This window comes from Misgurnus anguillicaudatus, chromosome 24 (assembly GCF_027580225.2).
Source record: "Misgurnus anguillicaudatus chromosome 24, ASM2758022v2, whole genome shotgun sequence".
NCBI classification, from domain to species: Eukaryota; Metazoa; Chordata; class Actinopteri; order Cypriniformes; family Cobitidae; genus Misgurnus; species Misgurnus anguillicaudatus.
The window spans coordinates 4,447,588-4,460,753 of NC_073360.2; the positions used below are offsets into that span (position 1 = coordinate 4,447,588).

The 13,166-nt window shown below is 38.8% G+C and overlaps 1 protein-coding gene across 1 annotated transcript; it reads left to right on the top strand.

The window, feature by feature from the left end:
- The first annotated feature begins 8,152 nt into the window (after window positions 1-8,152).
- Window positions 8,153-11,355, top strand: LOC141361570 (paraneoplastic antigen Ma3 homolog). The gene is made up of 3 exons (XM_073863074.1): window positions 8,153-8,287; window positions 8,382-8,460; window positions 8,918-11,355. Exon 3 carries the CDS (start codon window positions 9,700-9,702, stop codon window positions 11,353-11,355), a length of 1,656 nt encoding a protein of 551 aa, XP_073719175.1. The 5' UTR covers window positions 8,153-8,287; window positions 8,382-8,460; window positions 8,918-9,699.
- The last annotated feature ends 1,811 nt before the right edge of the window (window positions 11,356-13,166 follow it).

The window sequence follows — 13,166 nt, forward strand, 5'->3', positions numbered from 1 at the left end:
TCTCAATAAGATCCAGTACGGCATTAAAAGAGGACACTTGACGGTGAATGCCTTGCTTTTCAGAAATGTTGCAGGTGTCAAAGCTCAAAATCATTCATCCTTGCCCTCCCTGACCTTTCTGATGCTTTTTCTAGTGTGCAGCAGAGCCGTGCTGTATACAGTATAGAGGGCCGCTTGTTTGTGGAAAAAATTATAATCCCAATTATTTTGAAATCACAATTACTTTACACAATTACTTACTGCCTTAAAGATGTTGCATTTATTAAACAAAACATTAAAATAAATAGCATACATTTGAATAAAATTAAACACAAATAAGATCAACAATGTAGTGCACTTCCACAATCTCAAAACAAGTAATAAATAAAATATAAATAACAGCTAAAAAATAAATTCGATCAGATTAAAGGTATAGCGGAAGATTTTCCCGAATTATTTAAAAGAACCGCCCCTCCATAATTTTTAAAAAATGCACATGCAACACTCTCCCTCTTCCCGAGAGGGAACGCCTGTTAAACACGTGCACGAGACAGAGAGAGAGCATGCAGGAGCTCAGTTCTTCTCTTCGCTCTGTTTACAAGTTTCTGTCGTCGGCATGTTTACCGTGTCTGTGCGGTATGTGACTCATGCCAGGGCTAGCATCACTAATCATAGCTTACATCAACTTTTACTAGCAGTGATTTTAAATGGATTTCTCGAAATAGCATGACAAAATGTACCTTTCCAGTAGAAGCTTCGCGTGGGAAGCCCAACCTGTCCTTTTAGCTCACGCCACCCTTACGAAAAAGAAGTTTATTGAAGTGTGCTATAAGTATTCTTCTTTTAAACTTAAAATAAGAAAGTATACTTTCAGTTTACTTTTTATGTACTTCTCTAAAATGTTCTTTAGGTACTTCTCAGAAATACACTTAAATTGTACTAAAGTATACTTGACCTATACTGACTGAAATGTCTAATTATATTTGGCCTATACTTGTTTACTGACATATACTTAAAAGTATAAAGTAAAAATGCAACAACGAAAGTACATCAAGAAAGCTGCAAAAAGCCATATGAATAGCCCTGGTGAAAAATACATATACTTTATTGTATTTCAAGTATATTTAACTTTGCAATAGTACGTTACAAATATACTTAGAAAGAAATGTATCATATTTGAATATATTGAAAGTACTATGCTTACAACATATTTGCTTACAATTAAACTTTTAACATATTTCAAAATAATTATTATTTAGTATATTTTCTAAAAGTATACTTAAAAAAATATACTTGGAGATAAAGTTCTGTGCAATTTTTAAAGTATAATAATTTGAACTTATTTTAAAGTTTACTTTAGGTATACTTTATCTGTTAAAGTTATCATTATAATAATGCACTAACAGCATATTTATAAAATACATTATTTAGCATCCTTTAGAAACAGTATATTTTAAGTACATTTTGAAATTATATGTAGTGTACAAATGTACATTATCTTTATGGAGAATCTTTAGTGTTAGTAAACTAGTAGGTTATTAATTTAGTGCTGCAGGTATACTTGCAAGTATTCTTTTACTATACTTTTAGTTAACTAGTACTCATACTGAAAGTGAACATGCAATTGTTCTGTTAGTGTACTCTTTTTAAACTAGTAAGTTACTAATTGTGTGCTGCAGGTATACTTGCAAGTATTCTTTTACTATACTTTTAGTTAACTAGTAGTGTACTAGTCATACTGAAAGTGTACATGCAATTGTTCTGTTAGTGTACTCTTATTAAACTAGTAAGTTACTAATTGTGTGCTGCAGGTATACTTGCAAGTATTCTTTTACTATACTTTTAGTTAACTAGTAGTGTACCAGTCATACTGAAAGTGTACATGCAAGTGTTCTGTTAGTGTACTCTTAGTAAACTAGTAAGTTACTAATTGTGTGCTGCAGGTATACTTGCAAGTATTCTTTTACTATACTTTTAGTTAACTAGTAGTTTACTACTTTAAGTGAACTTAACATCATACTATAAATATATATACATTGCACTTAAAGTACAATACAATGTTCCTGTGTATTAATTTTTATACTTGACATATACCTTTTAATTGTACTTTCAATTTGAAGCTAAATCTTTCGTATGCTATCAGTGAGCTAATCAAACAAAATTAATAAATAAAAAAATGCCAAATATTGGATCATTTTGGATCTTCGGGACGGCACTGCATCACATACAGGAATGCTACTGTAATGGAAATCATAACATGGGCTCCAGAAAACATTGTCAGTGGACACAATCCACTGTGCCATTCGCCGTTGCCAGCTAAAACGCTATAGGTAAAAAAAGAAACCATATCTATACATGATACAGAAGCACAGGCATTTTCCCTGGGCAAGGCTAATTTAAAATGGACTTTGGCAAAGTGGAAAACTGTTCTGTGGTCCAACGAATCAAAATTCGAAGTTCTTTTTGGAAAACTGGGACGCCATTTCATCCGGACTAAAGAGGACAATGACAACCCAAGTTGTTATTAGCGCTCAGTTCAGAATCCTGCATCTCTGATGGTATGGTGTTGCATGAGTGCATGTGGCATGGGCAGCTTACACATCTGGAAAGGCAGCATCAATGCTGAAAGGTTTATCCAAGTTCTATAACCACATATGCTCCCATTCAGACGTCGTCTCTTTCAGGGAAGACCTTGCATTTTCCAACATGACAATGCCAGACCACATACTGCATCAATTACAACATCAAGACTGCGTAGAAGAAGGATCTGAATACTGAAATGGCCAGCCTGCAGTCCAGATCTGTCACCCATAGAAAATATTTGGTGCATCATAAAGAGGAAGATGCGACAAAGAAGACCTAAGACAGTTGAGCAACTAGAAGCCTGTATTAGACAAGAATGGGACAACATTCCTATTCCTAAACATTGGTCCTCCTCCAGCTGTTCCTTATATGTACATTTAACTTTTCCGGCCTCTTATTGCTACCTGTCCCAACTTTTTTGGAATGTGTAGCTCTCATAAAATCCAAATTGAGCCAATATTTGGCATGACATTTCAAAATGTCTCACTTTCAACATTTGATATGTTATCTATATTCTATTGTGAATAAAATATAAGTTTATGAGATTTATAAATTATTCCATTCCTTTTTTATTCAAAATTTCTACAGTGTCCCAACTTTTTCTGATTTGAGGTTGTATATGTATCTATATATATGGCTGAATCCCCTGAAAATTAACTTTCGTTCTGGACTCCATTTCCCATAATCCCTCATACCTGGACTGATTACTCTGCCACCTGAAGCTCATTGGACAGCCTATATAAACTCTCTGGAAACATTGGGCCTTTTTACACCTGGTCACTTCATGTGTTTTCTCTGATCGGATAGCTATCTGATTTGTTAAAACTGTTCCATTTACATTTGGCCACATAAATGCGTCTTGGCAAAACAGATATGAATCCGATCTTTTACCCACGCCCGAAATGCAAATACACTATTTATTACTCCGCCTTAAAAAACTTAAGATGACGTTTATGCAACAATATGCAGCACGTACTGTATGTTGGGCAGGGGACGCGCGTCTCTCCTTGCTCGGCATGAGCTGAAGCTCGCAGTACAGCACAGCAGGATAGTGACAGCGCGATGATTTAATGCAGGTCCATGATGAGGAAAAGCATTCACAAAACTCTCTCTTAAAGTTATATTTCTTTGTTTAATATCATTTGAGTTTGTCATTAGACTCTTTTATTGATTCTATGAAGCTTTACCCGCTGTCATCACTCCATAAAGCAATAGGCGTGTCATCTTTGTTTGTTTGGGGCTCTTCCAGCTTACTTGCGAGTGACGTGTTTACGTTTGGGAGGAGTAAAGCGTGACATATGTGGATTCATCAACCAGATACATTTACACTTCTCTGAAATGCGTCCCAGACCACCTCCTGAAGTGGTTTGAGCGATCGGATTTAAATCCGTCTCGAAATCGTTTCAGAGGGCATTTACACCTGGTCTTTTTACGATCAGATAGCCATCCGATCAGAGAAAACACATGAAGTGAACAGGTGTAAAAAGGCCCATTCAGTCAGTGCAAATCTTGATTTGTACCGGCTGTCATTGCTGAGCGGTTTGCCTGCCTGCATACCGATCTGTATTTATTGATCTTTATCTGTTTTACCTGGTTTTATGAGTATGTTTGTTGACTGCTCTGACCCTTTTGCCTGTTTCATGACTACGAGATTTGCCTGGCCTACATTGGTGTGTTTGTTGTTGTTTGACTTTGCCCGTTGGAATATGAGTGTGTTTAATAAAAACCTGCAGATGGATCCTCAGTGTCAAAGTGCTTTGTTACACAAGCAGTATACAATAAGTAACCTACTAGTTTACTAAGAGTACACTAACAGAACACTTGCATGTACACTTGAAGTATATGACTACTAAACTACTAGATAACTAAAAGTATATTAAAAGAACACTTGGAAGTATACCTGCAGCACAAAATTAGTAACCTACTAGTTTACTAAGAGTACACTAACAGAACACTTGCATGTACACTTTCAGTATATGGGTCTTTGGCTAAAAAGTATGCAACGACATATCTTATTTTTTTTCTTTCCGAGCTGCATAAGGAGTTGCACTGAACAGGAGGATAAGGAGTTTCACTGAATGGTGTGTCTTTAATGAATGACTGCGTTGCATAGGATGTCGTGGATGTGGTCTTTGTTCTTCTGTTTCTTTATTAGTTGATCATAGGTTGGTCTGTGGTTAAATTTAAGATGGTTGAAAAGATTTGTGGTGTTACCCTGCGGTGCAGACAACACCGCTTAGCAATATTGCAAGTAATTTGTTTTTGATCCACGTCCGCATCATCTGCATTAGATTCAGCAAACACAAGGAGTGACTTTGTCTGCAAAATGTTCTTCTTATTATTCAGTGAAATTTGTTTTGAAGCCATTATTATCCAAATTTTTTTAGCCAAGATTTTTGAGTTTGGGCACATCTCAACAGAAACTTTGCTTTGGGGATTCAAGTCTCACTTTATGATGAGATAAGGTTTCTGGAGACAATAGGCATCTGAATCACATTGACTAAATGTTGGAGTGCTCCAGGTGTCATGACCTGATCTCTCTATTTCTTGTCTTATCCGAGTTTGAGAGATTAGGTTGTGACAGTACGTGTCTGCCCTGAGAGAGTTGTGTGACATGCCCTTCCGCGGTCCATGTTTCTCTCAGGGTTCATGAATTGTTTCCCGCTCCCTTATGTTTGATTAAGCTCCAGGTGTCTGTTGTTAGAACTCCCTATTTAATACCCTTCTGTCCTGTCCTCCGTGTGTTGGTATTCTTCTGTGTTCCCTGCAAGTTTCCCTGAGTGTGTTCCTGTTCCTGGTATCCTGTGTGAGTTTATGTAGTTTAGTGTTCACAGTGTTTATGTAGTTAGTTTAGTTCTCGTGTCTGTTTATTGTATGTTTTACCCCCTTGTGGGTGTTTTGGTTCTGTGTGCTTGTATATATTAAAGTATTCTTTATTTTAGTCTGCGTTTGGGTTTTCCTCGTCTCCTTTGTCTCCCGATTGTGACACCAGGTTTGAGTGCCTACTCCCAAAATTATATTTAGGTAGTATACAAATTTATGAAGGCACACAGCTTTTTTCCACTGCTACAGCTTTGTCTGTCATTTCAGTTTGGTGACCAAGCCATCTCAGAAAAAAATAAAGAAAAAATAACTTCAGCTCATCACTGTGAAGAACTCATTGTAATCCCAGCCAACCCATTAGAGGACCACAACGTCAAATGTCATGCTGGTTTGGACTTTATAATACAATATTTCAGCTAGTGTGATAAACCCCTGAATGCAGTTGTACTGTACCAACACAACCAACACCAAAGTACAATGACCTCATATTTAACGAAAGCTCAAGTTAAAATTGATTCCTTAATTCACCGCTCATTTAAAACACGTCAAGTTATTTTCCTTCCGTTGAACATAATAAAATAATGACTGAATCTCCTCCCGTCGAAACTAGCGAACCTTCCTCTGAAAAAAAGCTTGCCGTTGTTGACGCTTCCATTTTCCCGATCTGTCTTTGAGTGTGCCGCTCTGCTGCCGGCTGCCGACCAATCGGTGATGGTAAATGATACCTCATGCCAAACTTAGACCAATCACTGTTCCATTCACGCCCTCCTCCACTTCCCTTTTGTTCTCTGTGTTGTGTGCCTTTGTGTGATTAAGGTGCTACTGGCGAATGTAACGCAAGTAACTAGCTCGGGGAAACTGTAATAATATTACCATTTTCAGACGGGTAATGCGTTACACTACTAGTTACTGAAAAAAGTAATATTATTACAGTAACGCGTTACTTTGTAACGCGTTACACCCAACACTGCTTATTACAGTGGCGCACTGAGACATTAAATCAAGCTTGGAATTTTAAAATTCAGGCCACATTTGCGGCTGCCACCACCCTGTTCATGTAATCGACCGGATTTGCTAATCTTGTAGGCTAATATTTTAAAGGAGACATATTATACCTCTTTTTAAACAAGGTAGAGTAGGTCTATGGGCTATACAAAACATGTTCATATAGTTTTTTGCACAAAATCAATCTCGCATAAAGAGATCTCTGCAGCTCTATTCTTGCCAGTTCCAGTCCCTTTCAGAATGAGCCATATAAGGGCTCTGTCACTTTTATGCAAATAAGCTATTGCTGGCCACGCCCCACCTGAGCGACAGAGCTAGGCTTTCTGTTTTCTCAGTTGACCGTCTTAGTCATGTCCTGCAACATTGAGGCTACATAAATAAATGCTAGTTTTTTTTCTAACTTGGATGCTCGATTTCTGAGGCATTTACTTTGCTTGTATATAAATTTGTAGGCCTACTTTCCTTGAACGATGATTGTTGAACGATGCCAGAAATTAATATAGGCGCAAGTTTCCTGACACCAAAATCGTTCAACTGACTCACAGAAAATGAATGGATGTTTTTTGTTTGCTCTTGGAATGTTATTAGGAGCAGTAGCTACACAAATGGAGGTACAAAAGGATGCAAAAAGTGAAATTTGCATAAAATGTCCCCTTTAAATTGATGTAACAGGTAGACTACAAGATGAATGATTTATTCTGCAACTGTGTTTTTCTGGGAGGAAATTTATGCAGATATATAAAACATAGCACAGACCAACAATACTGAGAAATTATATATTTATTATACATTATATATTTCTAAAGGTGAACCCTCAAGAACTCACTAGGAATACACTATGTATTAAGACAAATACACAGTTGTCTTACACTTTTTAAAAGGGATGCGACACAGTTCAAATGTTGAAATATTTATATATGTGTCAGGATCCTGCCAGATCCTTGTTTATATTTAGATCTAGTTCAGCATGGCAGAGTTCTGACAGTACAATGTTTCATGTGGGAGATGCGTGGTTTTAGTATTGGTTTATTCTGACCACGCATTTCCTGGGTCTCTTCACTTTTTCCCCAATCCCTTACTTGTGATTCTTTTCAGGTGTGTGTGATTTAGTTTTCCCTATTTAAAGTCCTTGTGTTGGTGTCTTGTACGGGTTCGTTTTGTCCTGTTCCGTGAGTACTTTGTTATAAAGAAAATCTAGTCCAGTTTATGTTTGATCATCGTGAAGTTTTGTGTAGTTTAGTGTATTTTGTGTTTACTCTGTTTTGTTTGCCCCCTCGTGGGTTTTGTTTTCCTGTTTTTGCCCTGTTTCATCAATAAACTGTATTGTCTATTAGTAATGGGCAGTCTGGCTCTTTCGGCTCAAGCTCCGGCTCTACATTTTAGTGATGGCAGTCCGGCTCTTTTCATAGATTCGGCTCTTCTGGCTCAGCTCCCTTAGAAGAGCCGGCTCTTACGGTCCCACCCCTGCCTGCGTCTGAAGATTCGGCTCTGCTCGTTCGCTACAAAGAATCAGCTCTTAGAGCCGGCTCGTTCGCGAACGACCCATCACTATTGTCTATCCACGTCTGCACTTGGGTTCTTTCATCGTCCGATTCCTAACAATATGTATTTGTAATATTCAAGTATAGGCTTCTTAAGCCACCTTCTCAAAAACATTCAGGCTATCTGGAGAATAAAAAAATCTAATTTAAGACTTTAAAAACTTTTAAGAAACTGCAAATTTAAAGGTGAAAAAAACATGATATTGTAACCCCTTTAATTTTTATCCCAAACAAACACTTGTAAGCACTACTTTAAAAATGTGTACTGCCCCTTTAAGTGTGAGCTTGCGCAGAGAGTGCGTGCACGCTGCAAGGCAGAGTGTATGTGTAAACAGCAGGGAGAGAACGCATGCAATGTGAGTAATGCTGACTTGTTCGATTAAAATGAGCTTGTATATTGCAAATTTAAGTTGAATAGCTGGTTTATTGTTTTACATGCTTGCTGTGAAGTTGAATTGAAAAACTGTGGAAGAGTGCTGAAGTCGAAAAGCACTTGTTGCTTTCTGTGATTGTTTACTGAGACATTCTGGTGAGTGTATTTTATGTACATGATTATTTTTTCGTCATATCGTGTTATTATTTGAGCAAAACCAGTCAGAATGTATAAATGTCAACAAAAATGTGCTTAAATTGTTAATGTGAAGAGTTAAATATGCTAAGATGAGCCATGTAGCATCACGATGCTAGTTTTGCTAATCGTGTGAAGCCTCGTGCAATGCTCATGTTGTTGTTGTTAATTTCACATGTAGAATGTACTTGCTAAAGTATAAAATGAAACTGTGCTAATTTAAATGATGTAAAAGTGTGTTAGCAGTGTCCAAACTGTTAAAGGTTGTTAAAAGATAAGGTTTTGTTTTATAAACTTTATCAAAGAAGGAAAAAGGGGAAAAAAACATTATAGTTAAAGACATGTAATCTCTCTTTTTAGGGATGGTTTAAGTGTTATAATGTGTTGATTTAATCAATTTACAATGTATGTTGTGCAGACTGGTTTTTGGTTCCTGGACAAATTGTTGGAGGATGTGATTGACCCCTGAATCATCTGAGTGGATTCTTCTGGATATCTCTTTGTCATTTTGCCTTGTGTTTCAACTCTTCCGCTCTTGTTCTTCTGTTCTTGAGAACCTGGAGTGTTATTTCTGGGAAGCGGTAGGACTGAGACATTATTTCATACACATTGCCCGGGACTGAGACATTTTTTTTCCTTACATATTCCCCTGTATCCAAAGGAGAAGGAAAAACGGAACATTTAAATATTGGGGATATGCTTTTTGAAATACTTGAGTTATAATTGTACTGTTTATATTTGTTTCAATCTAATTGTCAATTTATTTTCATTAATTGAGTGTTTTTTGAAGTGCCAGAAGGAAAAAAAAGGGGAAACCATTCACCTATATTGCCACAATATATATATATTCCTGGCTAATTGTTCTTCGTGTGTGCCATTGATTTTTTTTATATATATTTCCATTCATGTTGTTTTCACATGTTCTTTGAGAATCAGAGTACTTGACTTGATTGAAAAGTGCCCTAAAAGCTCCTTGAACGAACTTAGAGGAACAGACATTTAGGTTTAGATAAGCCCTGAGACAGGGGTTACATAATAAGTGGCGAGCCAGCCAGGAGCTTGGGTTAATTTCTTTAATTTCTTTTGAAGTCTTAATTATATCAGCAAATATATTTTTTTAAAGATTTTCATTCATTATTCTAAAAGTGGGTTTTACACTTTAAACTTATTCTGAGTTAATTAGATATCCTAAGAAAAAGAATGGATCTTTGTAACCGATATAGGGTGCATGGGCAAAGTTGCTTGTATGTCACGGGGGTAGACAAAAACTGCACAAATGAAGATATAACAAGTTTTTTTGAAGTAAATGGGGAGATTGCAAAAATAATTAGGGTGCCTGATGAGCCAGATCAGCCCACAGGCAGAGTTCTCGTTCAATACTCCTCTGAACGCTCAGTTCTAAGGATCAACCCTGATAGTCTCGGTGAACTGCCAAATCCTAAAGACCCCTCCATGACGTGGTGTGTTAGAACAGTCCGTGACTTATGTCAAGAAAGTTTGGGCAGAGAACTTGCATTGAGATACATGGAGGAGCTGAATGCTATTGCCGGCAGTGGTCGAGTGGGGTTCATGCTCGCTCTTCAGAATGAGCTCCAGAGCCTCCAGCTTGAATCAAATGACATGCAAGATGCTGAAGCAAACCCCCATACTACGGTTCGTAGCCCTGGACATGACAATTCTGAAATAGCCAATGTAGAGTCTGCCTCGGCCGAGTCAATCAGATCTCAGACAATGACTTCAAATGTTTCCCCATTGTACGTTCCAAATAAACAAATACATGTTGATGAAAGTATGATTAACCCACCTCATGTACAGAAGGTAGTTGTGGAGCATGTAATCCGTAACGAAACTGCTCACTCACCTTTGAGACATACCCGTATCCGCACGTTCTCCGGCAGGACCCCCAAGCCAAATGGGGAAGTTGACTATGAGACGTGGCGTGCCCAAGTTGATCTCTTACTTTCTGACCCCTTCTTCTCAGACCCTCAGAAAGCGAGAATGATTTTAGAGAGCCTGCTTAGCCCAGCAGCTGACATTGTCAAGCCCTTAGGTGTAAATTCTTCACCTAGCTCTTACCTCAACCAGATTGAATCTGCTTTTGGCATCGTAGAAGATGGAGAGGAGCTCTTTGCCACCTTCCTGAATTCAAATCAAAATGCGGGGGAAAAGCCTTCAGTTTACCTGCAAAGACTGAACACTCTTCTTACCCGTGCAATATCTAGAGGGGGAGCCAGTGCTGCAGACTCCCGTAAACATTTGCTTCGCCAGTTCTGTCGAGGGTGCTGGGATCAGCCCATGTTCGTAGTTCTTCATCTTGATCTTTGTATAGACAATCCACCATTTTTTCCTGAACTTTTGCTCTCTGTGAGGACTGAGGAAGATAAAAGGGCAGCTAAGCTAGACCGAATTAAAAAACATCTTGGCAGCACAAAAGCAGCTGCGCATGCTCACTCTGTGTATGGCATACCGGTTAATGTAGAACTCCCACCTGAGTCAACAAATAAATCACAAGATGAAACTCAAAAGCTCAAAGGAGAAATAGCTGCACTGAAAAAACAAGTTGCGTACTTATCAAAGCAAGCTGAAACAAAACGGAGTGAAATAAAATCTGTGAAAGACTCTAACGAAAGTACAGTTACTGGTGAATGCCTGGTGGCCAGCTCCAGAGAGACATCTAACTCTATGGCCATGCCAAAACCCTGGTTCTGTTTCAAGTGCGGTGGGGATGGACACATTGCAATTCACTGCAGTGAAGAACCCAACCCTGAGCTTGTTCGTAAAAAGAATTCACAGCTGAGAGAAAGACGAGAGAAGTACAGGAAATTACATGAAACATCACAGTCTTTAAACTTGTAGCAGCCCCTGCTACGGGACATTCAGGAGCTGCCGGCACTCATACTCGTCCCACAATGATGTTACACGATACAGCCAATTATGCTGGAGAAACCCAAGCAAACAGGATTAAAGATGAACTTTTGCCAAAAAACCTTATTGGCCAACGTTGTGTTGCTTCTGTTCTTGTTGAAGGCATTCAGTGTGACTCTCTCTTAGATACTGGGTCTCAAGTTACAACTGTCTCTGAGACATTTTATCTGACATACCTTTCTTCTCTTCCCATCCAGCCTATTCATTCTTTGTTCGAGGTTGAAGGTGCTGGTGGACAGAATGTTCCATACCTTGGCTACATCCAAGTTGTCATAACTTTCCCCTGTACTGTCACAGGTATAGAGGAGGAGCTCTCATCCCTTGTACTCGTTGTTCCAGACTGTCACTTCAACAGTAAAGTCCCCCTGTTGATTGGAACAAATGTTCTTGACCGCTTGTATCAACAGGGCATAGAGAGAAAAGGGGCCAAGTTCTTACAAAACCCTGGTGCCAACCGTGATTATGCTTTGCTTTTTCAGCAGGTTGCTCAGAATTATGAAAGTGAGAGGAAATCTTTTCAAGTGAGAGCGTTAGGGAAAGGCCCCATCACTATCCCTGCCAAACAAGAGACATGTATCCCTGGTCAAGTGAGGATCAAAGACCTTACAAAAGATGTATTTGTTTTAGAGCAACCTGAGTCTTTTCCCTTGCCGGGTGGTCTTATTCTCGAATGTGCTGTGGTCAGTGTCCCATACTGGGCCCGTTCCAAAATCCCTGTCATCTTAAAGAACATAACTGATCATGACATTACTCTTCATCCCAAGCGTGTGATCGCTGAGATGTCAGCTGCTCATGTTCTACCTTTGAAGACTGAGCTTTTGTCTTGTTCTGCTCAGGTGCCATGTGGAAAGCTTGTGTTTGATCTTGATGATTCGCCGATTCCAGAGGAATGGAAAAAACGTGTCTCTGATAAACTCAATTCCATGTCAGAGGTCTTTGCAGTTGACGACTTGTCATACGGCCATGCTACCGCAGTAAAGCACCACATTAGATTACAGGATGAGACACCTTTTAAGGAACGACCTAGGCCAATTCATCCAAATGACAGAGAAGCTGTTAAGCAACACCTCAGGGAGCTCTTAGATGCTGGGATAATCAGAGAGTCTGAGAGCCCTTTCGCATCACCAATTGTAGTGGTTCGCAAAAAGAATGGACAAATCAGGCTTTGTATTGATTATAGAAAGCTCAACATGCGCACCATAAAAGATGCATATGCACTCCCTAACATAGAGGAGACGTTCTCTGCACTCAGTGGAGCTAGATGGTTCTCTGTCATGGATCTTAAATCAGGATATTATCAAGTCGAAGTAGCCGAAGAAGATAAACATAAAACAGCTTTCGTTTGTCCTCTAGGATTCTTTGAATTTAACCGTTTGCCTCAGGGTGTCACAAATGCACCTAGCACCTTCCAGAGGCTTATGGAGAAGTGTGTAGGAGATTTGCATTTGAATGAAGTACTCGTGTTTCTGGATGACCTCATTGTATTTTCTAAAACACTTGAAGAACATGAAGCCCGGCTCATAAAAGTGTTGACTCGTCTGAAAGAATGCGGTTTGAAGTTGTCTCCTGACAAATGTCACTTCTTCAAGTCCTCTGTCAAGTATCTGGGACATGTTGTAGATTCTGACGGAGTTCACACTGATCCAGAGAAGATCTCCGCTTTAAGAGATTGGCCTCGTCCTTCAACTAGGCGAGAGCTAAAATGTTTTCTAGGCTTTGCTGGGTACTACCGGCGGTTTGTC

What these genes read in the sequence shown, in the direction of transcription:
- LOC141361570 (XM_073863074.1), top strand. Translation starts at nt 9,700, where the DNA reads ATGGATCTTTGTAACCGATATAGGGTGCATGGGCAAAGTTGCTTGTAT.